Source organism: Pseudopipra pipra, chromosome 8 (genome assembly GCF_036250125.1).
Source record: "Pseudopipra pipra isolate bDixPip1 chromosome 8, bDixPip1.hap1, whole genome shotgun sequence".
Lineage (NCBI taxonomy): Eukaryota > Metazoa > Chordata > Aves > Passeriformes > Pipridae > Pseudopipra > Pseudopipra pipra.
Window position 1 is genome coordinate 12,015,032 of NC_087556.1, and position 26,656 is coordinate 12,041,687.

A 26,656-nucleotide genomic window follows, 5' to 3' on the forward strand; every position below is an offset into this window, starting at 1 on the left:
ATTCAAACATAAATCATGTTTTCATATTCACATGACCTCATCTGAATCTCACAGGGGAAAAAAAATTACTGACAAATTAATTTGAGTCAGGTGTCAGCCTAATATCGTATAGACAAAGTTGGATGCATTATAATTTCAATATCAGTACACAGAACATTATGAGATTAATTAAGAAAACCCCAAAATACTAAATGATCACAAAAAAAGTCTACAAACCCATTCAACCAAAAGCTTTTGTGTGAGGCAGCCTGACACCACATGGGATCTTACATCTGAGATAGCACATATTACTGCAGTGTAATAATAATGAATTTCAGCTTGATGACAAAGAGTAAACTCATTCAGGAAGGGGACCAAGAAATTACTGATGTTATCTGACCCACTGCCTGTTTGAGGATGAAGTATTAAAAATAGGTACATTACAGTAACTTCTTGATACCACATATGGCATAAAAAAGATAAATTCCTCTGCTCTTCCAATAGAATGACTGTTTAAAGCTTTCTGTCATGCAAAAAAAGACTTCAACTCTCAGTTAACAGGATTGAAACCAACTACTACTTCTCTCCATTCATCTTAAGTCTAATACTGTATTATCAAACCAAGTTGGCTGGACCTAGGAAGATGTTCCCAAAGGAAGCAAATTACTCTGTCTGCACTACCCTCACAGAAAATCACAGAGTAGCTACACGCAATTAGGAAAGGTCTGATATTGTTTGTCCAGAAAGCTGCAGTCATTGAGGGATCTACTGACAGCCTCAGTGTGCTAAAACTGGCCAAGAAACAGAAGATCTGGATGGAACACTTTTTGAAGATCTGCTGGATACCTAGTGAGAAGTGGAAAAAACTGAGATGCTTTCATGAAGGACCTGATGATCTAAGCACAGGAGCGAGCTACTCTGAGGGCATTTGCCAGCACATCAAAGACAGAGAATTTCCAAAACTCCTACCCAGTAACAGTTATCTTCACACCTTTTAATAAAAGATTTGCCAAGGGCAAAATTGCTTAAAGTACTGCCAACACAGGAACATATTTCGAGACATTCTCCCACAGAAGTCCACTAGTACTAAGACAAAACACAAACAAGCAATATTCTGTAATTGACATTAAAATACTTTATTGGCTAGATAGAATATGCAGTATGCATAGAAATACTCTGAAATACAAAGTCCTCCAGAATATTCATGTATAAAACCCACAATCCATACTTCTACATCTTATTTATATACATTGCCAAATGTATTCAAGAGTGTGAACAAGGTCATATTTGCAGTTCTTCCTTGTCTTGAAAGCACACCTAGTGTAGTCCAAGGCCTTTTTGTTTCTTCAACAGAAAATTACACATCTACTGTATTTCCTCATTTGGCCTGAAATCGGATGAAATTTTACATACTCTTCTCTTTCTTGCTAGATCCTTTCAAGCTTGACTTCTGCCTCTTTTTCTCCCTTTGTCCCAGTATGCGATAGACTTTTTTCTTAGCCTCCTTTTGCCTCTTGAATTTCTGTTCATCCTCCTTCTGCTTAACTTTGAGATATTCTTTAAGCTGTTCCCGATGTTTTACTTTGGCTTTACTTATCTTGTAATTATTCACTGTACTCAGAGCACTGAGTAGGGCTGATATCTAAAATAGAAAACAGACAATCAATATAGACATAGATCAGTTTGGTGAGTAAGAAACAGTTTAACCTCAGCAGAGACATATATAATGAAACAGAGATTCAAGGCAAGTTCCTAATCATCTCTGCACCTGTTACCTAGTTTTCAAAATGGTTTAATTAGTTATCTTGTTAGGAAGTTAATAAGAGCTTTAATTTTTATAAACCCTGATTTTGGTTAGATACCTTTTAAAAGGCTATGCCTAATTGCTACTGTAGAACACTTAAACTGCAGTTTGGATCTTGCCTTTGCAAGCACTCTAATTCTCAATTTTCAAAGCAGAGTATTTCCTTCAAATCCTGTCTGTGTTAATAATACATGGCAATGACAAGTCAAATAAAAAACTGCAGCTGCCAATTTCTGTCACCCATAATATGAGAGCACTAAATCCAAGTGAAATACCTTGCAAGTGCTGTGACAAGGACAAAAGTCATATTTAGGCTTCAGGTGACCGACTAGTCTAAAAAACAGACACCATCCACTCAGTGACAGTTCCATATACATACTGTGTGCCAAACAGGAACAGAACAAATTGCAGGTGATAGTTTTTCACTAGGAGCATATATATCTTTAGCACTAGCAGTAGATTCAAGTGCCAAACAAAAGTTAGAAATGTTTTAAACAACACATTTACCCTTCATGAGTCCTTGTTTCAGAATAAGTGATAATTACCTTCTTTTCATGAGGCTCCCTGATAACAGCTGGTCTCCACTGGTCTTTTGGAGTCTTGCCTTTCTTCTCAAGATTCTTAGGCTTGTTCTTAAAAGGCAGTGCCTTCTGCAGCGCTTTAGGAATGTGCAGCTTATTGAAATGTCTCTTCTCCCTCACAATAGGCTAAAAGAATGAATATAGAACATATATAAGATTGTTGATCTTTAAAAGCTTTTATTTTAATTTCCATCTTTCAGGGGGGAAAACCCCACAAAACACCACAAACCAGAAAGAAACAGCACCCCTCAAAACAAACAAACAAACCACCAAAACAAACAAACAAACCCCAAACCAAAACCCAAACCCTATTTTCCAACATCCTTGCACTGATTTGTGAATGGTATGTTCACTCCAATTACTAGTAAGACTCAGTAAGCTTCTGGAGAAGACTTCTACCCTGCAGATTACTTGATAAACTTTCATTGACCCACAACAATCTGCTCTCCACTGTTTTATTCCCATCTCATGCCAGGACTGTGCCTCGTGGATAAAAATATGAAATCACACATGCATATGTATGAATGTGTATTTACACTGCTCTCAGTTTGCACAGGTCTGAGACAGTGCAAATTTGACTACGATCACTAGTTAAAAAAACCCCAAACAAAACAAACAGACATATACCTTATAGAGAGAATCCTTGTTTTGTTTCAGTTTGATGCCTCGCTCATACCTCAGCTGGCCTGTTGTCTTCATTCCACTCCAAGTATCTTTCTCACCTGCTGGCTTCAGCAAGGATGTTACAGGGTTATAAAATGTTGGGATAGAAACAGGATACCAAGTCCTCACAAAGACAATATCTGAAAGAAAAGGAAACATTACTTGGCTCTAAAACAACATCCACACAAAGATTGCCTGAATAGAACAGATACCTAGACCATGTGCTAGTATATGGTTTGGTATATATACCAAATGTTTTCAACTTTTGGTAGAAGCAATGCAACTATTTGTACAGTTGGATTCTGCAAAACCTCATAAAGGCATGAACAGCACATATTCCTGAAGAGCAGGCAGCTGAATACCATCCTATTCACTATTCATATTCAACTACTAGTAAAAGAGTTCATATATGTATATGTGCCTGTACAGTTCTTGACAAAAAACAATTTTCTTTTCCTCTGCCTATAAAAGAACTAATTTGCTTTTATTTTCCACTATCCGTAATTTTGATGGGTTTAGGAAAACAGGTCATATAAACCCAAATAAGCATGAACTCATATTCTGAACATCACTGTGATCCTCAGCAAACAGAGGAGATAACTATCCCCTGCATAATTTCCCCAAAAGATTACAGTAAAAAGTTAACTGCAGCTACAATGCCAGTCTTTGGATTTCTCAGAAATACGTCCTTCTAGCACTTTACCACTAATTTCAATTCATCACGTTCAAGGAGAAAGGCACATCGTGCTGTGTAAAACACTAAAACACTTGAAGATATATGTCTTCAACTCAAACCTTTTCATCTGCATACTAAATGACTTCTGAGTGTAACAGAAGGAAATCTAACATAAAATGCATTTCTTTTTAATTTCATTCTGCATGTCACCAGATATTTCCCATTCTCTGAATTCACATCTTAATTATCGGATTCCAGAATTGTGAGACACGGCTTTCCAACCTGTGAAGAAGGATGAAAGTTGTGTGATAACTTACATGGAAAGTGCAACTTACCACTCATCAGCAACTTGTCTTCAAATGTTGCTCTGAAAGCACCCACGGGAGTTCGGAGGGCCTTTTTGATCTGTCCTCGGATACCACTCACAGTACGGATCGCTGCTCCTTCAAATTTAGCCACTTCCAACTGAGAGTTAAACATCCCCTGAAAATGTGAATTACCCACCATCATTCAAGAGGCTAAGTTTTTCTCTGTGACCAACACAGGCCACAAAAACTAAGTCCTACAAGCATATCTTATAAAGAAACAGGAACATAACATTGTGTTTAGACTAAGAGTGCTGATCATACCAAAAACACACTGAGCTGACTTTAAGGTAAGCTACTGGAAGTAATCTACTTAGAGTCACGTATCACAGGCAAGGTTTCTAAGCATTAAATACATACACCTAAAATTCTAGAATACCAGAACACTTCTAGGAGAAGCTTTACAGTTCTTTATAGTAACTTGCTGGAACACAGAATACCTTAAAAGCAAGCAAGCTGCCTGAAGTTGCTAGCTGTGAGACTCTAATACAATACAGCTCTCCAAGGTTTGTGCTTTTTTCAAAAATCACAAGGAAATCAAGGAAAAAATCTGTCTATGCCTAGTAGTGTGAATACTTGAGTGCTTCACTGTTGGGGTCACTGCTTACTTACTTGCTGCCCCAAATGAAGAAAAACCTAACTTCTTCCTGAGCCTGAAAGCCCAAGGACAGATGGAAGGTCAATGAACATTCATTTCTGCAACACTTCCTACCCAAACACTTTTATAACTGTAACTGAGAAGTCTTAAGCACTGTTAGAAATCATCTTTGATTCCAGAGCTGAAATTTAGTGGGATCAAACTGCCTGAATGATGCCAGGGACAGGTTCACATCCTCCAGAGGTATCTACCACTGTGGGAAGCTAATCAGTGGGTTTTAGGAATGAAGCAGGAGTGGGGAAGGAAAAAAAAAAATCACACTGAATGTGAGCCAAGTGACTGTTGCAGAATTTTTGTTTGGTTCATAATAATTCATATTGCTTGACTAATGATCGGTATCTTTAGAGACCACACTGAAGGGCTACTGAGATCCAGAACAGCATGCAATGATAATGCAGAACTTCTGCCTCAGGAAAGACAATCCCAGTTTCATTCCTTTCTAACATCAGTACACGTGGTTTTGCAGTATACCTACCTACATACCTACCTTAATAAAACAAGTGTTCTTATAAATTTTGAACGGGAAACCGGTTAGTTTTAATTTCTTTACAATAGTTATGGATTTATCTAAATCGAGCACAACTCCTGTGGCAGCAATCCGGAAGTCAGGCTGAAACATGCAGAGATGAAAGATACTGCTGAGTGTATATTTATCACAAAGCGAAGAAACCATTTAGAATCACAAAATCATAAAATAGTTGGGATTGGAAGGTCACCTAGATAATCTTTAAAGGTCACGTAGCTGTGCAATGAGCAGGGACATCTTCCACTAAATCACGTTGCTCAGAGCCCTTCCAATCCTCTGAATGTTTCCAGGGATGGAGTGTCCACCACCTCTCTGGTGAACCTATTCCAGTGTTTAACCACCCTTGTTATAAAAAACTTCTTCCCTGGATCTAGTATCAATCAACTCTCTTAGTTTAAAGCCATTCCCCCTTGTCTGGCACAACAGACCCTGCTAAGAAGTTTACCCCCATCTTTCTTATAAGCCCCCTTTAGGTACTGCAATCAGGTCTCCCCAGAGCCTTCTCTTCTTTGTGACAAACCACCTCAATTCTCTCAGCCTTTCCTCAGAGGAGAGGTATTCCATCCTTCCAGTCATCTTGGTGGCCCCCCTCCAACAAGTTCCTGTCTTTCCTGTGCTGGGGTCCCCAAAGCTGGATGCAGTGCTCCAGGTGGGGTCTTATGAGAGCACAATAGAAGGGGAGAATCACCTCCCTTGGCCTGTTGGTCATGCTGCTTTTTGATGGGGCCCAGGATGCAGTTGGCCTTCTGGGCTGCAAGTGCACATTGACAGCTCATGTCCAGCTTTTTATCCACCAACATCCTCAAGTCCTTCTCAGCAGGGCTGCTCTCAATTCCTTCATCCCCAGGCTGAACTGACACTGGGAGTTGCCCCAGCTCAGATGCAGGACCTTGCACTTGGTCTTGTTGAACCTTACAAGGTTCCCATAGGACCACTTCTCAAGGTCTCTCTGGATGGCATTCCATCCCTTTGGCATGTCAACTGTACCACTCAGCTTGGTGTTGGCTGCAACCTCGCTGAGGGTGCACTCAATCCCTCTGTTTATGTCATTGATGGAGACATCAAACAGTGCTGGTCCCAGTACTGGGACACCATTTGTCACCAGTGTACGTCAGGAAACTGAGCTGTTGACCACTACCCTCCAGATACAGCCATTCAACCAACTCCTCATCAACTAAACAGTCCACCCCTCAAATGAGTATCTCTCCAGCTTAGAGATAAGAATGTTTTGGGAGACCTGCACTCCATATTTAACTGTTTTTAAGAGTTCAGAATTTCTAACCTTTACAGGAGTACAGCAGCATGAAAAATGTAAATTGACTAGTACTGACTAGTTGAGGTGCTGCTGACATAACATTCCTATCATTCACTAATGAGATTTTCAGAACTGCCATTCTAATTACCTTGGAAGCAATCTAAGAATCCTTGTTATCTATCTCACTGAGTTCTCTTCATGAAACAGAATCTTACTCAGACAGAAAGTCTCAAAGGGGAAGTGCTTTCTGCACTGCTCTAAGTCACTAGATTATGCTGCGGACACATGGTGAAAACAGCCTTTTAATACATATAACATAATGGCTGTGCAACAGGACAAGGCATATTTTAGGAAGGAGATAATAATCACCACTCTGATTACTGTCAAGCTCATTACAATGCTATGCAAAGCTTTCATTATTACATTGCCTGCAAACATAAATCTCCTTTGAGTAACATATATGCAAGAAAGATCGCACCTGGCAAATACTGCTTTAACACTATTTAAATTGGAATTATAGAATGGTTTGGGTTTGAAGGGATCTTAAAGATCATCTAGTTTCAACACCTCTGCCATGGGCAGGGACACATTCCATGACATCAGGTTGCTCAGGGCCCCCTCCAACCTGGCCTTGAACACTTCTGGGGATGGGGCACCCACACCTTCTCTGGGCAACCTGTGCCAGTGTCTCAGCACCCTCAGACTAAATGATTTCTTCCTAAATTCTAATCCAAACCTACTCTCTTCCAGTTTGAGGCCATTAGCCCTTGATCTATTGAGTACATGGTCTCTTAGAAGTCCCTCACAAGCTTTATTCAGGTATCTACAAACATTTTCACAGGACGCAGAGAAATCCCACTGAGGACAAACTTTTTCAACAGTATACCTTAAAACCAAGTAGGTATAAATCCTTCCACAGAAAATAATAAAGCAATATTTCTTTCAGTGTAGCAGATGAAAATTGTTTAAAAAACCCCTCTCCATACAGTGTCCCATCTTATCACAATACACCTTTCAAAAGCTTGAGTCCACCTACTTTCTCAGTTCCTACAACTACACTGCTCTATCATAGGTAAACCTTCTTCCCCAAATCTATGTATTTTACCCAAATACCCAGAGAAAGCAGTAATGTGATAACATTTTGTGATAACAAACATACCGTTGTGCCACTGACAGACTGAACTGCCAAAAATCCTGTGCCCTGAGGAGTGATGGGCCCTGCAAGAAAATTAAATTAAAAAACCTCTGAAAAGCTTTATTACACAACATCTAGCCTCTATTTAAAGTCGGAAAACTTAGAAATACATGCCAAAGATTCTCAATAAATAAAACCAAAGAAAAGTTTAAAGCATTCAAAGTATTACTTACATACGAAGTCTCATGAAAGTTAAAGGAATAGCTAACACAAAGTTACTCATGTAATGGCTAGGCCCTGAATGTGAGCAAGTGTTTCTCTGCACACAGCCAACAATTCAGGATCCTCTTTGATATGATACAACTTAGGAGAACGCTCAGAATTTGATTAAAAGCCAAATAATTCACAAATCACTGAAATAACTCACAAATATTAGGCAACTGCCTATTTTCCCATAGTATTTGGTGTCATTTTATGTTCCATGGGGAAACTTAAAGACTTCCTATTCCAAAAGCTACCGGCTGTATTTCCTGATACATCCTGTAAGCTTGAGACATTACAGTGATTAAGTGACACAGGGTAGTAACTCCAGAATGCCCTCACCCCAGAAGGCTGCCCCGCAGTGCATGTGTTGTGGTGTGTACTTCAGGAGCCGGTGACGCCCGTTGTGATCCTCAATGTAGAACATGGGGATCGTCTGGAAGCGCCTCCACCCCAACGAGAGGATTAAGGGATCGCGTGTCTTCAGTATCTTCTTATACCATCGGTGCTTCTTCAGGCGCAACTAATTAGAAGAAAAGGTGAACAATCCTATTACATCATGGCAACATGAATTCTGAGATTCAAGCCTTCATTTTCAGCAATGACTGAAAGCAACTTCTATCTACACTAGAATTTTTTATTCAGTAAGCCTTCTATCTTCAAACATTCTCACTAACACTGGGTTGACTGGAAAGATTAATCAGTTTTTCACTCACTTTGAAGTCATGTTTGTATGCATATAAGGAATTATTGTATTAAAAAAATATATCTATAAATATCCTAGTAACTTTTCTATAGTCACTTATATATAAACTATGAAGCTCAGAGTACAATTTATGTTCGCAATTTAGCAATCACAGTATCAGTCTTGAGACACCTCTGCAGATGAACATTAATCACAGTATCAGACCTTAGTCCTGAGACACCTCTGCAGATTAACATTAAACAACAGTAATCCTTTCCGGCTATCCAATTAAGCCTGTAAAAATCCAGTATCTGCTACTGTAGAGTTACAGTCTGTGTCAAAAGCAAATCCCCTATTTGAGAGACACAGATCAAAGTTTCTCTCAGGGTTTACTGTATTTTTAATAAACAGAAAATAGTAACTCCAGACACTCTGAAGCACACCTGTTTTGATACAAAATGCACTCACCTCTTTGGCTACATACCTGCACATATCCGACATTTCCTTCACTGTTGCCTAAACCACCCAGGATAATAGGATAATGAGGGTCAAAATTCAGGACAAATTCACATGGCACATTCTCAATCTCTATTCGAACATACATCCCGGGCCGGAAGCCCTCGTACTGCACTCTGGTCTCATCGTCTTGATCTTCAAATTCTGCTCGATTAAGCTATGTGACAAAGAGAAAGTCACCATGTGTTTCACAAAATTCCAGTATTAACAACTCGTTCGTGAAGTGCCAGTTCTATTTAAAACATGCTAACATTTATATAAATCTTTTTGGGAAAGATCTGATACGTTTTGTGACTTTTTATTCAGAGCAAGATCTCTGCCACCATGAATTCCTTCCAATTTGAAATCCCAAGTGGGCCTGTTAGTCTACTTGAAAGACAGTACCCAAGAGAAGCAAATGATTGAGTGACTTCTGTTATACCTTTCATAACGATGACTTTGGGTTTTAAAAATACAGCTGCCAAAGGTACATTTTTTATTTAGGAGCCCAAGTACCTTTTAAAGATCATGTCCTCATCTTTAGGGTGTCACTTTATGAGGAGGCTGGGCTCCTACCTTACTCAGCAGCTTAAAAAATATTTTTGTGCACCCTCACACTGTGCATCATCAAAAGCTCTTCTGTACCATACAAATGTAGATATTGTGAATAACAAGGAGGTTCTAGCTTCTGATGCCCAGATACCAATAAGACACCATATTTCAGCAAAATAACTACTTATTTCCCTTTTCAAGGTATTGAGATACAGCACAAATTTGTTCAAGTTTATTTTTCTAGAAGCCTTTGCACATCCTCAGTTTTGAGATCCTTGCCCTTCCATCTCACAGCAGGAGTATTGCTGATATGTATTTCTGTAACAGACCTCAAGTGAACAGTTGTAAATTCTTTTATTCTTCAACTGGAATGTCCTTATTTATGCTTTCAAAGCTCTTAGTAAATCAGCATACCAGAGCTCATATGATCACTTATGACAGAGGCTAATGCAAGAAGGTAACAATCCATTTAATGACTATTTAGGGCAAAATTTTGCCAGCAGAGAAGACACTGAAGTTATTAGCAATAGAAGGCAATGTTCTTCCAAGTCAGTCAAAGAAAGAAGCTACTTTTAAGGTTGCAAGTTCTTATCTAAAAAAAGAAAGGCCTGGAACAACATCAACACCTCAAATTCTGGATGCAGTTACACTGACAACTTCTACCACACAAACAGAGCAATAGTCATAATTATTTTTTCCTCAAAATAACTTGACAGTTGGAGGAAAAAGACTGTTACACAGAACTTACTTATCCACTAATAACATTGCAAAAAATCACACTAAAAATAATACCAGGAAAATACATGGCACAAATTAGTACTGGAAAGATTTTCACCTTCCTACACATAAAAGGATGCCTTTTCTTTTTTAGTTGCAAACTTTTAAAGTAGATGAAGTTTAGATGACACATCCTGGCTTATTCAGTGATTTAACTACTGCCCTCAGTTTAAATTAAGCTTTCAGTTGTTTGGCTTTTCTTTCCAGCTAACAGAATCAAAAAGTTCAAGCATAAAAAATCACTAGCAAGTATTTCTTTGTGTGTACTTTCTGAAGTAGCGTCACATGTGTCTCCACGAAAAAACCTTTGGAGGGCAAACTCTCTGGGGTATTTTTGAAGACATATAGCCACATAAATTGTCAAGTTAACACCTTGTACCTGTGCTTGTTTATGCATTTCTTCTTTAAGATCATCAAAGTATGTGGCGTCCCCTTCATCATACTCTGCATCAAACATTTCTTTCAGTTTCCGTTTCTTGTCCATGCGCTCCTTTTTCTTTTCCTCCTCCTCAGGTTCTGGTTTGGACATTTTTTCGTCTTCTTCCTCTTCTTCACTTCCAGACTAAACAACAGTAAATTGTCAAACATGTGACATGGTTCAGAGAAAACAACCCATTCTGATCAACAGTTAAATATACACTATTAAGTAATACTTCTTCATAATGCAAATTATTAGACACTTGAAAAATATTTCCATTTGAGACAGAAATTAGTAAGCTAGTCATACAAGGAGACGTAACTTCAGCAGTGACTGAAAGATCTCATGATCTAATTTTATCCCTTTTCACTGAGAAAAATTTTTTGACTTAACATTCATTTTAACATAAGGGAACAGACCCTAGAACTGACCTACCTCTTATTCTACAGCTAATATAAGCATACATAGTGCAAGAGAAAAAAAAAATAATTGTTGATAGCATTGAGTAATACTGTGCTGGAAGGCAGCACTCTAGAGGCCAGAGAGTAGGAAGTCTGTTCACAGACCATTTGAAAACTGCCAAAATTGTGCCATTACCCTTAATTTTACAATTAAATGCAAAGCCATCAAGTTGTTCAGTCCAAAAAAAAAATTGATTTTTCAGTTTGTATTTTCACAGACAACTACAGCTCTGTTCTTGGAAGATATCCAAGCCACAGTATAAAATTGCTTCCACCAGCCTCCTTTATGCAGATAAGAGGAATGACTAGGAAATTGTGTCAAGTTCCCACAATTTTGTGTTTAAAGAGAGTGCTATAATCTTCTGCATCAGATGAAATGACACAGTACAAACAGTTATGATTACATTTGGTTTTAAAATACTTCTCTCATGCCTCCGGATCCTCCAGCTCTTGATTAAGCCTGACACCTACTGTTAAATAAGTGAGGTGACTTCTCCTACATAATTAACTTTAAACAAAAATTCAGACTCAGACTAGAAACTTGCCATTCTAGATATTTACAAGTTCCAAAGTTGGTAATACTCATCTTTTCTTCCTTGTTACCACTGATTTCTTTCCTATTGATTCTATGAAAACTGAATTTATTACATAGGATGCCTATCACTTGGATCAGAAACTCATACACGTGTATGTTGCTAAAGAACATAAAAATGCAGGTCAGACCTCATCTCCTTCAGCAGCACCCTTTCCTTTGTGCACAACACCGGTTTCAAGATCTTCAAAGTCTCCATACAGTTCTTCTGCAACAATAAACACCCAAGACATCTGACTGTTAGTTAGCCATTCTGTTTTGTTGTTCCATACCATTTCTCATATTTTCAGTCTTGTGCATTTCTCAGTACTGCTCGGTAAATTAGTTTCAGTACACATATTTTTTCTTCCCATCAACAGTTTTATAAGTCTGTTCTGCCCTCTCTAGAGCTTCAGCTGAAAGCTCTCAGCTGAACTCCAGTGCTGCCTCCTTTTTCCTTTCAATACTTCTATGATTTAAAAAATGTAAATAAAGTTTAGATCATCCCAAAGGACCACACAGCACATTAGTTAGCACTCTAATGACATAAGACACCAGCAGAGCAACTGAGCTCCTGTTTAATTAAAAAAAAAAAATCAATATAGCTGACAATTCTTAGGTTAAAAACAAATGCTTACAAAAACCTGTCTAATCACAATTATGTTGCATGCAAGATACAGCCACATTATTAAAATTTTCTAAATATTTCCTAATTTAAAAAACAAAACACAAAAAAAACCACCTATAAAACATCTGAAGATAGATCTCACTTTTCAGCCAAACGTGAATGGCAAGTTTGGCTTTCCATTAAAGAAAAATTTGTTTATTTCTACCATGACTATCCAAAAGAATAAAATATACATGGAGGATCATTTGCTTAACTCAGATACATAATTCAAAGTCGGCGTATCCAAGTGTTGACCAAAGACTCCATATCATAATTGAAATTATATACTCTATTTTTCAGAAAGTAAATTTTCAGAATGTGGTACTTGCCACTTGTTTATACAGAGATTTACAGCAATGTGTAATTATATTAGTATCTGTGTAATAATTTATATAATAGTTTGAAAGAGATTTGCAAGTATATCGCTAAGGTAAAATACTCTACATACCTAAGTAAAAAGTCATACTTTCCTTAAAAATCCTGTACTTATGAATCAGTTTTAGAAGTCTTACACATACCATCTTCCTCCAACAGTTTTGCTGCATCTTTATCATCTTCCCACTTCCCAGTAACAAAGCAGTCGCGAATACTGCTCATAACCTGCAAAATAACAGTGTCATTGCCTTGCACAGCTACAGCTTGTCACCAGCTGAAACCTTCTCCAATACATTCCCCACTTCCCCATCAGAGATACCACCTCTGAGACAATCTGTTATTCTCACATGCAGCTCCACACCAAGACACCATTACCAAAACTACACAATGCCTCAGCAAAAGCAGGAATATAAAACCAACTTAACTCTTGCACAAAGGTCTTTACACTAACAAGGTCTCTACCCTACACTGAATTTTCACTCAGGATTCCTCTGCATTTTACTTTTTGGTACACACACAGCAAACTATGATCCACTAAATATTCAAGACAGCCAAGCACTGAATTGATTTATTGTAACTTTCCACTCCTGTAAGCACAGACCTTGGAATCTGTTACTTCTAATGACAGCAAATAGCGGAATATAAGACACTCTGGCCATAGCTCCCATAGGTCTGTTTCAATGACAACTCAGCAGTACTTCATGAGATACAGCCAGGACATAACCACCACAGGATATGCAGAAACAATTATCCAATGGTATTACCTCTTCTAAATCCCAATCTTGCGGCTTTTCTATCAGAAATTTGGAGCAGTCAAGAGCATTAGCCTTCTGTTTGGATTCTTTGTCTGGACGGCTGACACGAAACAAACCTCCAAGTTCATCGTCTGCATCCTCACTCTCATGGTCCTCATCCTCTACAACTAAATCAAACATATAACCTGTGATGGTTTCCCCCACAGCAGATGCATTACATTCTTTAACCACTTCTCTTCTGTCTTATGTTTCACAATACCTGCAGTAGTTTGAGGAAATAAAAGATGCCCGAAGAAAAAGGTACACTGATCATCTGAAAAAAACATTGCCTAGTAAGTCAACACAGGATGTTTGTTCAATATCACAAATAGGAACAATACCAAAATTATCTGTGAAGAGGAAGGACATTAAGCTTGTCTGTAAATCAAGAATCTGTCAGAAAATCTTCCTAGTCCTGTACCAGGGAATGTTTAAAAAAGCCAAATTCTCATTGTGATCTACAAGGTTTTGCATAATGAGATTTGTACATTCATACAATGACAGGAAAAGTTGTGCCTCAAACTGGACAAATCACATAAATAGTCATTTTCTCCTCCTTTTAAGACAGCTAGCTATTTTTTTCCTTGGCAAACACCTCATTAGCGATATGATAATACTAAGTCATGCCTAAGAGAATATTCCAGTCACTGTGAGACAGAAATTCCTGAAAACAGCCAACAAACAATATCCCTTTATGAAACACAATTACCACAATGGATTTGCACAGTATCTAGCAGACAATTATATAAATGATCAAACTTCTGTAGCAGAAATAACTGTAAAACTGAAATAACTGTAGCAGAAAACATGAGTAATAACTGAATAGTCTGGAAAATGAGCTCAAAATGTTGTTTATTGGAAAAGTAAAAAACTGTCTTTATTTCAATTACTAGTGTCTACAATTAAAAAGTCAATTAACTCTCCTCAAGCCTCTCACCAAAAGACAGTGCTCAAATATTCAGACTTGAAAACTTGGCAACAGCTAAAAAGTAACCATATATGAAGACAAGCTTCCAAACAGATTTGTACCTGTTCCATATACAAGTTTACGAAGATTGGGGGTTGAACGTTGCTGTCTTAGAAAGGCCTCAGCTGCCTTCTGTGTAAGGTCCTCCTTCCACTTAAGTGCACCTGAATAAAAACAAGAATTAGGAGCTACAAAAATAATTTAAATAAGGATATGACAAAAGGTTTAGGGAGTGTAGACACAACCCACAGTTTCTTTTTCTCATACTCCATATATACACAGAAACATAAATTGTGGCTAATAAATTAGATCACTGATTTTTTTTTATGGCAAGTCCTAATTTTAGGACAAAATTTTAAGAATTTATTGGCAATAGCGACAGATTTGATTATGTTTATGATACACATCTTCTTCACAGGATGGTTGAGACTGGAAGGGACTTCTGGAGGTCATCTTGTCCAGCTCCACTGCTCAAGCAGTGTCACCTACAGCAGGTTGCTCAGCACTATGTCAAGATGACTTTTGAGTATCTCCAAGGATAGAGATTCCACAACTTCTCTGGGCAACCTGTTCCAGTGTTCAATGAGTTGTTAATGCATTTTAGTAACACTCCTCCAAGAATATTTTAATCTTTCTAGATGTAATAGACCATCCTAATTTGTTTTACACACACAGCTATAAAGAGAAGTATATGCAAAATCAATGAAGTTTATAAAATGAATCACCTCTGTTTTAGAGGAAGGAAACCTCAGACCTGCACTCTACATTACAAGTGAAAGGCTTACTAGCAGATATTCCTAGCTTTCCTAACTCAACATTTGCCACTTAACAACTGTAAATATATATATATATATGAGAGCCAAGATTATATAGTATTTACTAACAACTAATTCCAACTGATACAATTAAAAATGGACTGTAAAAATTGAACATTTATAGTTTACCTATTGTGTCAGCAGAAAGATCTATTTTTTCTTCATACTCCTCTTCCTCTCTCAGGAGGTTCTCCACATCATCATCCTCAGCTTCTACAGCTTTAAGTTTAGTCTGTCTAACATTATGAGCTTTCTTTGCTTGACTGTGCTGAAACCCATCGCTATTTGACTCTTCAACTTCTAATTCATCATGTGATCCTCCTTCACCATCACCCTCATCAAGGGAAGAGCTTTCAACCTCAGATTCTGATGCCTCTTCTGCTGTGCAATTTCCCGAATCTGTAGTGAGCACTGCTTTTCTTTTCAGACTGTGATCTGAGGTCTGTGATTTTGTTTCTGTATGTCCACTATTTACATCATACTGCTTGGATTTAGCTCTTTTTTTTGCAGCCTCAAATTCACTATCTGAGCTTTCATCTTTGCAAGTCCTTTGTTCATCATCCTCCTCCTCCTCATCATCATCTTCTTCCTCTATCTCACTGCCTTCAGGGGCAGTTTTTCCTTCTTCTTCAGAACTCATCTCAAGATCATCATCACTGTCTGCAAATGCTGGCAGTTCATTCACAGCTTCTTCCTTGGGCACCTCTGTTTTCATACGTTTGGCTCTCCTAATGGTCATCTCTTCCCTTAACAACTCTCTCTCACTTTCCTCCTCAGTATCATTTTCATCATCACCGTCACTTCCATCCTCAGACATTGCTGCTTCTTCTTCTTCTTCTTGGTCATCTTCCTCATCACTTACTGCATCATCATTTTCTTTCTCCTCTTCTTCAAATACGGCCTTTCGACGTACTCTTCCAGTCTTCAAATCAAGCTGTCTCTCTTCTTTTGGCATCACAAACCTGTTTTCCCAAAGATCACATTTGGAGTAAGATGGTAAAGTAAAATAAAATTTTAATGATACGGCATTTTTAAATAATTGTACAATTTTATTTTTTTTTTCAAACAAAGCGAGGTGATGGAGAACATTAAGAAAGGCAATGGTGTTCTTTAAGTAAGAGTGCCTCTTAATTCAAGAATACACCCTGTGCTGTAGCCATAAATAATTCCAGGAAATTTCTTCATTTTCCATGGAATGAAAATAGGTTATACAATTAATTTTACTGAAGATTATGACTGACATTCTCTAAAACTCTGAAGAAAAACAGAAATATGCTACTTGGGCTACATCAGCAAGAAATTCTTGGAAGGCAGGACTATATTGCTTGTAAAACTTTCTAGTACCAATTATTTCTATCTCAAAATACACATGTAGCATATGAGTAATCTCAGAAGAGGAAGAATTAGACAATATGCCATTCTATTAACTATGTTCTATTGAGAATTTTTCCTAAACTAGAGCCTGAAATTAGAGATTCGTTCACACTCAAACACTGCTCAGCATTCAAAACTTACTCTTGTCCTACATCTTCTGAACCTAAGGGTCTAGAGTCCATGAAGAGAGAGACCTTGCTTGATGCCATCTTAACATCAATGGTTGAATGTGTGGAGATGAGGCTCTGAACGAGTTCGTGATTTGGTCTCACTTCCTCCTGGAAAGCCAAGATTTTTTACTTCTCAATTAAAATGAATAAACAAATGTCTAAAAAACAGCTATGAGTCTATCTGCCTACACCAGCAGAAATACGCATATGCAAGAAAAGAATGCAGAGCATTTTATATAAACATTTTCTCAGACTAGTAAGGTCTCCCTTCTCCGCTTCACATTTCAAGAATATACACAATACCAAACCAAGAAAAATTAAAGAGGGACTCTCCTTCACAGTATGCAACCACTACAGTAAATACAGCAAGTACACATTATCACAGACCCAAAGGTATTTAACATTTAGCAGAATACAGGAAAAAAAAAAAAGCTGAATTCAATTTGTTTGTAGGCAAATGTTTTCCATCTCTCCCTTTGACCAGTCAAATCCTCTAAGTGTTCTCCCACAATCACCATGCCCTGGGTGATAATACCCCAGTACCAGGAGTTTTCATATATCTTATGTCAATGTTTGGAAGGTTATTACACAAACTTTAGTACTTATTATTAACCAATCTTCCAAATGTTTTGCACAATAGCAGATAATTGAAATATCCCTTCTCTGAAATCCTTGGAGGAGAAAAAAAGTAATTACCCACTATGGATAGATAAGGATGGATTATTTTAAAGCAGCTTATTTTTAGACACTTACTTTGACTCTAAGGATAAAAACTACATTTTGCACAAGAATTCAAGTCACCATCAGCGTTCTCTTACCTCTTCTTTTTCGTGAGCATGGCTTCCACCAAGGTCAATATAAACAGCATCTTTATCATATACAATGCCCCCAACTCCTGAAAGAGGGGCATAGACAAGTTTCTCTTTCTCATTTAAAGAACGTTTCTTCTGCTGCTCAGGGAGAGCACAGGGGTCTGGTAGGAAACTCACATCACTCACAGTAAAGTCTCCAACACCTGGGTTGACAGACAAAGGAAGAAACAAGGTTTGCACAAAGTTTTAATTCTGAAATATGTACAACTCACCATGAAGAGATTAAACAAACAAACAAACAAAAACCAACAAACCAAAACAAAAACATTATGGCATTCAGTAATTTATCAATAGCAAGCTCTGTACCAAACATCCAACTCTCCTGTCTTACTACTGAACTTAGAGAAGCATACATAAATTCGCCAGAATCCTGCCAAGTTTTGGGTTTGTTTGTTTCCTTGTTTTTAAATGAGAAAACCAGCAACTCACTTTTCTGAAAAGCTTTAAACACTGTGAATACTGTGTTTAACACTGCGACAAAACTGCCCAATTAAAAGCAAAGCTAATTACAAGATTTATTTTCACAAAAACTTGTATTATGAAAAATAATTTCCAAGAGCATAACATATTTAGAAATGTGGAAAATCTATTTTACAACATACAGTTTAAAGATACAAATCATTTCATGTTGTTATTCATAGATCAGTATAGAAAGAGTTTTTAGAATCTGATAAATTACCTGGCATATGAATTTGACTTTTGTTTTTCAGATGTGCTCCTCTCAAGTATCCATAAAGTGATATCTTCCTGTCACATTTGGGATTGATTCGAACATCTTCTGGGTTTGTCAACTCTTCCATTCTACCCAACATCAAAAATGAAAGTTAAAATATCCAGCAGTTGCAACAGTAACTTTTGAAAAAAGGTAATTTAAGAAAAGAGAACAGCTGCCACTGCATGCTCTGCAGACTCCAGTAAGCAAAATAGAATGATCATAAGGAAAAAAAAAAAATTCACGGAAAAAGATCTTCCAAAAGCTTTCTAAAATTGTATTTTAAAAGTTGTACGATCATGTTCAATAACGTATTTCCAGAAGATTTACTGACATTTCACTAAACGTGCACTGCTTTCTTAGTACATTTTAACTACTGTTCATATACTTTGCACACACAACTCTCCTCAAATTAATTCTGTCATTAGAGGTCAAACAGCTGAATGTCACATTCCCTGCAGCCACACAATATCTCTTTTCCCTAATAATATCAGTGAGCAACACAAAAGCTACCACAGAAAATGACTGTTTGCAGGCAGATGAGGGGGAAACTCCTTCCAACACTGCAAAAGGGAGGCAACACAAACACACAGTCAAGGAAGAGAATGGGACAGGTGTCCTGGCTGCACATCAGCTGTAAACTGACCCAACTATCATAATAACTGTAACAGTTACACAGCCTAAAACAATGTTACTGAAAAAACACCGAATTTTTTTTGTATGTTTTCTCTCACTTTGCTTTGTGCATTTTGCAGGACCTTTTCATGACAATTTTTCCGAAAGAATTAGAGCTTTGAAAGAGGCTCATTCTAGGCACCTTGGATTCTCATGGGAGTTTAGTCATAATTATAAGCATTCTGGTAATAAAACATGAAAGGTGAGGTAATGTCCCAAATAGCCACAGCCACCATCAAAGATTAGTTTCACGTTCCAAAGAGACTGTGAATTAAATACCAGACATGGAGATGAAGCGGAAGGGACTAATTCGCCAGCTGTTGTTTAATTGCTGGAATGCTGTTCCTTTTCCACATACATTCAATATAATCATCAACAAGTAGGATTATTTTAATTTTTGTTTTTGTGTTTCAAAAGTATTTACAATGTGCCAGAGATATATACATGGTCTGACACAAGAGAAAACTGAATGGCTAAAGCTAACGGCACAAACCTGCAGAGGAGGCTTTCACTTCCCAAAGCCACCCAGGTAACACTAAACACCCATTCACCCACAGAGCTGAGGTCTAACATTACAGGTTTTTTCAAACAGCAGGTGCTACCTGCACTGAGGTTGAAGAAGAGAGAGAAAAGGACACACCTGTCTGCGAGAACGTACGGGTGAGACGTCTGCCAAGTAAGAGGTCGGAATTTCATAACCGAGATAAAACGCCCCAAGTTGTGAATTTCCTGCTTTTGATATTCTCCGTGAACCATCCCAGACAAATAAAACAACTTAGCACCCTAAACACATTTAAAAGGCATAAAAACGTTAAACAGCTATTTAATACCTAATAAACTAAAAAAAACCAACCAAACAAAAAAAAAAAAAACAATTCTAATTTGTAAATCATAGTTGGATATTGCAGGTTACAACTGGTTCTAGAGATCAAACTGACTAGTTTACTTCAACAGGAAAATTGCCCCCTAAATCTTAGGAAAAAACCATTCACATCCAGAAGACCTCATACAGACCTACAAGCAGATCCTTCTTGCACAGCACCTGTGTAACAGACCTTTCACTGGTAGCATGTTTAGTAGCTTATCACACTGGGATAAAGAATAATCACACAAGTATTTCTGCAAATAGAAGAAAGATGACATACTCTGATACAATACCCACACTGTTCACTTACGGTATTATTTAAAAGATGTAAGAACATAATAAACCCTTAAGTATTGCCCTGTTTTTAATTTAGCTTCCATAAAGCAAAATATATGAAAAAATTAATGTTAAATGTCCTACCGGGTACACTTCAGTCCAGAATCTGTGCTTTAACTTCTTCTTAGTCTTCTTTAACTGTTTGTTGTTCTTGAATGTATCCAAGTGGGTAAGAACTCCCATAATTTTGGGAAATCCGTGTACCTGACAAATGTTCAGGAATTCAAATGTTTCCATCTCAAATCCAAAGCTGGCATCAATAAGCATTAGAACCTGAAAACACAACATCCACATTTCACTACAGAAATTCCATGGGGCCCACACGAGCTAATTTCAAAGACCACACCTTTAAAGTCATAAGCTTCTTGGGAACCAAAATCTTGCAAAAGGTTTTGTATTTTATTTTCATATAACCTGAAAACTCACTTTGGTTTTTAATTAAAGTATGGATTTTAGCTGCTTTAGAAGTTAATGAGGCTTAGGAAATCAAATCTCTTCTCCCAGTCAATCAAATCTCCTTTATATAGACTTGATTTGCTCATTGTCTCTAAAAAAAATATAGAAGAACATGGCTGGTCTAGGAATGCAATAACATACAGTATTGTAATAAGATCTGAAGAAGTGTTTGCCTTGTAAATTTAAAATATGCAAAATTGAGTATCTTCCAATATATTCAGGAACATCTTAGAAAATTAATGAAATTCTTATATCTGTGTCTTGGATGCACCAATGCCCTTTAGGCTCTTTCGGTAAAATGAGACAAACTAACTTCACACCTTGCAATTACTGTTAAGCATCACTAAAATGCACTGACACAGGAAAACAGCAACCAACAATCACATGAAAATGGAAGCAAAGTCGTATCACGGTCTCAACAATTAAGAACTCAAACACAGGGGAACTGACAACAGAGATCTTCAAGCAACTGTGTAATCTCAGCCGCCCAACAATAAAACTAAATAGAGTCTCAGCATCACTGTGTGCACACAGAACCTCAAACATCTGTCACATCTACTAACAGAAAAATTTTGCATTTGCATTAATGCATCTCCCTTACTCAGGCAGAAAACATGTAAGTAGAACAATATCTAGATCAGTGTGCACATGTATTTAGATATTTATATAGTTAATACTTAGACAAGGATCCCAAACCCCTATCAGCTATCAATAATATACTCCAAATCCACACATAAAGTAAAATTCTAAGGATTGTGCCCTGGATCCCCAAGATCAGTTGATGTAATCCCCTGACCCAAAAGTTATAAGTAAATTACAATGGTGACCACACTCCACTGAAATCAGTTGTTTTGCCACACAGTGATCTTTAACTATGGGGACATCAGAGTGCATAAAAATACCAAAACCAACTAGAAAACACATATTGCTTTAGACATTAGTTGAAAACTTCTTGACTAAAACTAATTTTCAGATTTATATGGTTTAACCAAATCCCTTATTGAAAAGTCACTGTATGACCTTGGCTCATTATAAGATCTTCCATTAAAAGTTTAACAGTTGCATTGGCAATGAAGTTCAGCTGCATTTCCCTTCTTTCACATGCTCCCCATCACCACACACTTTATTTTCCCCCACCCCCAGGATGAGGAAAGTCCTAGGGGTTGTTCCAGAATATTAGGTTTGTCAACAAGCTTAAGTCCTGTTCCTCTGAAACCAAAAACAGTTATGTCTTTGATAGCAACAGGTAGAGAAATCAGACATTGGTGCAGTTCACTCAAAAGTAGTATATTCAATATAATTATAGTAAAAATCACGTGGCAATACTAACTTACCAAATCAGCAACTTTAGCCAGGTCAATCATTGTGTTGATGTCACATCCACATTCAATAATAGTTAGTCTGCGTTTTTTACCTGAAAACAGAATTAACAATCAAAAACTGAAACAGAGGGAGCAAACCAATTAGGACGTTGTTTTCAGTGGTCACATTCCTGAAGGATATCTGGAACTCAAATTCTTGTCTAACATGTAGATCGTCCAACATGCACCACTGTAGAATTGGTTTTACAAGTTTTTAATTTTGCTAAATTACAATTTTTTGTTTGAAAATATGTACTCAACCTGATGGTTTTAAATGAGTTGTTTGGGCTTTTCCAAAAACAACGTTAATAGCAAAAAAATGGGTTTTTTTACCTTTGGGAAAAAAAAAATCTCTGCTTCTTTTGTCTTTAGCACCCCAGTTAACACTGTGAATTTTATTTTACCATATATATTTGCTCTTTTGATATTATTAGGAAAAAATACACTCTGTTCTAGCCTTTAAAAAAAAGAGAGGATTAACACAGCAAAAAATTTATTAACATGTATTCAAACGAGAAAAAAAGTACCCACTGATAACTTGGCTTGACTAACTTAAGTCAGGTAATTGAACTTAAGACAACATTAGTAACAACTTTAAGCAACTACAGACAACAGGTATCATGGGTTATTTCTTAATCTTTTCAATTGAAAAATTCAACACTTGAGATCCAGTAGACCAATTAGGAAATCAAATGAAACGTGAATTTTCTTTCCATTTTTTCTTTCCCATTTTTGTCAATCATTCCTTGCAAAAACAAGACTTGTTAGTTAAAGTCTCTGAAGAGTCTACCTGCACCAAACATACAGTTATCTGTCTTCAAGCAAGATCTCCCTTAAAAATTTGTGCCTTGAGTGCTGTGAGCTGTGCATAGAACCTCAGTGATCCCCTTGGTAACATTTAGGGAAACACATGAAGGGAACAAACCAAGACAAATGGAAACTGGGACTGAAAATTTAACAAAAAGGAGAAGGAACTGACCAAGAGGTGAGGTGGAGAAATGTAAGTGGAACTGGCTAGGCAAAGTAATCCTTGGCTTAAGAAAGAAAGGTACACAAGGACAGCGAAACTGAAAGAATATGAAACATGTTTAGAGCTTAAAATGAAGCCAGAGAAAAACAGTTCAAAAGGGAAAACAGAACCCACTAGAAAAGGCAAAGTTGTGAAAGGTTTGGGGGGTGGAAGAAACTGGGAAAAAAGTCAGAAAGGTAGAAACAAAAACCAAAAAAACCAAGAGAGAACTGGGATTCCAGCAGAATGAAAATCAAGCTCAGAGTGACAAGTCCCCCAAAGCCCAAATCTCACTCTTACTGTTAATAAGTATGTAAGTAAGTAATAACTTACTGTTAGTAAGTATGCCTGATCACACATCCAAATGATTTTTTCAAAATGACCAAAAATTACAAGAACATGGACACATCCCAGCTCTAAAAGCAAGACAAATAAGGAGCACAAAATACGCACTTCCATTTCTTTGTTCTCACCTGAAACAATTGTAACAGGACCCCGGATTTCAACCAGCTTTTGCCTTGTGAAGTTCTTAATGAGACATTTTATCACAGTGCTCTTCCCAACCTTGGGAGGGCCGACTACAACCACGACCACTGGAGGCGGCTCCAAAGGAGTGCGATCAACCACAGGAATGTGATGTTTTTTAGTCTTCAAGTCCTGAGTTCTGAGAAGAAATTTGTAATAAATAAATAGAGGAATGTAATAAACAGCAATGTTTATTCTTTGAAAGCCTTCAGTATTTGCAAAATCTTGGAAACAAAGGTTCACCCTCAGCCCAGATACTAAAATGTATGTGGAACTCCAATGGAGTCTAAGGAGCTATACCTTTTTTTATCACTGATCAACACAGCTGTACCATGTAACACAGATGCAGAAAGCATCACACTTCTGACACAGGCACAGACTACAACACAACCTGGTGAATTAGAATTAGAATGGCTTCCAGGCAAAGCAACAAAGTAACCCCACCCAACACCTGTCCATCCAGCTGACCCTGCATGCTCTATAACCAATTCCCACTTCCTACCGATGGAAGGTCCTGGCCATCCGCACAGCAGACTGCACCGTAAAGGCTTTGGGGTTTCTCTTCCGTGCATCCTCCTCATCTCCTATTCCCAAGTCGTTGAGATAACGCTTCCTTTTCTTCTCTGCCTTTGGCCCGCTGTGCTTCGCACGATGTTTCTTCTTCTCTTTTTCCTCCATCTCACTCTTCCAGCAGTTGTTTACAACCGGTAAAACGCAGATTTCCTCTGTGCGGTTCTGGGCTCAGCTGGCACAGGAAGACCAGGCAGTGAGCACACAGAGCACACACGCAAAACACACCTGCGGGAGAAGGGCTCACCGTGCCAGCACCACCTGAGCAGCTCGGGAAAGGAGCTCGTTCTCGCACTGCGCGGCCTCGAGAGCGCACGGCAGCGCCGGGGCCGCGGGGCTCCGGGCAGGCCGCAGCGCCCCGGCGGGGCGGCAGGCGAAGGGCACGGCCCGAAACCGCGGCACGGGGATGCCGGGCACACCGCAGGCCCTGAGGGCGGGACCAGGTCCTCCCACGGGGCCGCTGCCCACGAGCTGCCACCGCACACCTGCCCTGTGCAGTGCTGTCCCACCCACACCCCTGGGCAATGGCGTCCCCCCTCCACACCGCTGTGCAGTGGTGTCCCACCCGCACCGCTGTGCAATGCCGTCGCACTCACACCGCTGTGGGGTCAGCTGTGCAATGCCGTCGCACTCACACCGCTGTGGGGTCAGCTATGCAATGCCGTCGCACTCACACCGCTGTGGGGTCAGCCCGGGCCGGGTCCGCTCCGGTCCCGCCGCCCGCTCCACGTGTGCTCCCACAGACCTGCCCGTTCCAGAGCTCCCCCGGAAACAGCGGCTGCGCGCCGAGTTCCGGGCGCGGCGGCGGCTGCGGCGGAGCGCTATTGCCGGTGCACACGGTGTCCCTCCGGCCCCGGGAGCCGGGAACTGGGAACAGGGAATCAGCCGCGGGAACCGGCACCTCTTAGCTTATTTGTGAATAAATGACTTCCCCGCAAGCCCATGGTAGCTGCCCGGCGGGGCCGGCCCCACAGCACCGAGGCGCGGAGGCCCCCGCCGCTGCCCCCCCGGGGTTTCGGGACAGCCCCCGTGTGAAGCGGCTGGTGTGGCCCCAGCAATGCGTGTGAAAAAGATAAAAAAAATGGATCCTTGCCAAGGGCCGTGGGAGGGCTAACAGGTCAGAGGGTAAAAGCCTATGAAAGGCTTTTAAGTGCGGCGAACTCGAACGCAGCCACAGAATCACAGAAACATCCAGGCTGGATGGAAGAGAGCTCTGAGGTCGTGGAGTCCAGCCTGTGACCGAACACCACCTTGACAACCTTGACCAGGGCACTCAGTGCCACGTCCAGTCTGTCCTTAAATTGGTATAAACATGGATGGCATCCACACCTCCCTGGGCAGTCCATGCCTGTGCCTTATCATGCCTTCTGCTAAGGAATTCTTCCTTATTTCCAACCTAAACTTCTCCTGGTGCAGCTTACATTCTCTCATCCTATCACTAACGCCTTGGATGGGGGCTTTTTGCAGGCATTAAGCCCTCCACCCACAGGGACAGGACCAGACATGCTGGGGCAAGGTAGCCTGGGTGAGAAGTGGGTCATTGTTTTATCTCAGGTCTGTGCCCATGCCTGAAGGTGAGTCCCCCTGAAGAGAGTTAAAGACACAGACCCTGCTTAATGAAGTGAAGAGCCTTCTCTGGGGTGATTTGCCCGATGGCATGAACCAGCAGCAAGGCACAGGTCTGCTAAAGAGGTGTCCAGGTCGTGAACTGCTCCTTCTGTGATGCTGGCCTGATCCTGTCTCCCAGGCAGGTGGCTTCCAGTGAGGACTTGCTGCTGTCACATTGGTCCTGCTGCTGGAGAAGAAGGGAATGTGATTTGCAGAATCTTGCATCATGAGGAACTCGGAACAGCCAGCAGTGGGGTAGGCCCAGGCTGACTGTAAACCACATTGGTGAATTTGGGTCCTCAATATCTCTTTTTGATAAGTTATATGGAAGAAAATACAGCTTTCAATATTTAGCATGCAAAATCTTCTCTTCTCATATAAACAGGAGTGGTTTGCAGGCAGAAGAGTAGTCCAATACTGAACACACCTGGTTCCTGCTCCACCTCTTCCTTAGCATCACGTACTAACATGACAGCAGAGATGCTGTTGGCATGCAAGTCCAGGGGAAGGTACTGATACCATTGTTGTGACAGTGCCTCCTATGTGTTGAATAAGCATATAATTTCTGTTCTGGCATTCTCTACCTCACAGCAAGGAGAGAAAGTATACAGGAACATCACAAGAGTATTGCATCCAATGACTC

The 26,656-nt window shown here is 39.2% G+C and overlaps 1 protein-coding gene across 2 annotated transcripts; it reads right to left on the reverse strand.

Moving 5' to 3' along the window:
• Positions 1-1,091: 1,091 nt before the first annotated feature.
• Positions 1,092-25,188, reverse strand: BMS1 (BMS1 ribosome biogenesis factor). Of its 2 annotated transcripts, none has more exons than XM_064662549.1 (23): positions 25,080-25,188; positions 24,338-24,580; positions 23,784-23,974; positions 22,275-22,354; positions 20,569-20,757; positions 19,924-20,066; positions 18,576-18,697; positions 17,843-18,039; positions 16,996-17,132; positions 15,610-16,442; positions 14,728-14,829; positions 13,669-13,826; positions 13,048-13,129; positions 12,015-12,091; positions 10,792-10,974; positions 9,073-9,261; positions 8,246-8,426; positions 7,667-7,725; positions 5,214-5,336; positions 4,039-4,186; positions 2,992-3,167; positions 2,329-2,490; positions 1,092-1,621 (listed from the first exon to the last, which is right to left on the reverse strand). In XM_064662549.1, exons 2-23 carry the CDS (start codon positions 24,511-24,513, stop codon positions 1,385-1,387), a joined length of 3,945 nt encoding a protein of 1,314 aa, XP_064518619.1. In that variant the 5' UTR covers positions 24,514-24,580; positions 25,080-25,188; the 3' UTR covers positions 1,092-1,384. The 2 variants fall into 2 exon arrangements, with proteins under 2 accessions (XP_064518619.1, XP_064518620.1); XM_064662550.1 differs by lacking the exon at positions 25,080-25,188 and adding an exon at positions 25,002-25,021.
• Between the last annotated feature and the right edge of the window lie 1,468 nt (positions 25,189-26,656).

Coding starts and splice junctions, on each gene's coding strand:
- BMS1 (XM_064662549.1), bottom strand. CDS start 24,513: ATGGAGGAAAAAGAGAAGAAGAAACATCGTGCGAAGCACAGCGGGCCA. Junction 20,758..22,274: donor TGGCTAAAGTTGCTGATTTG/GTAAGTTAGTAT, acceptor TTGTGTTTTCAG/GTTCTAATGCTTATTGATGC. Junction 10,975..12,014: donor GTGCTGCTGAAGGAGATGAG/GTCTGACCTGCA, acceptor ACTGTTGTTTAG/TCTGGAAGTGAAGAAGAGGA.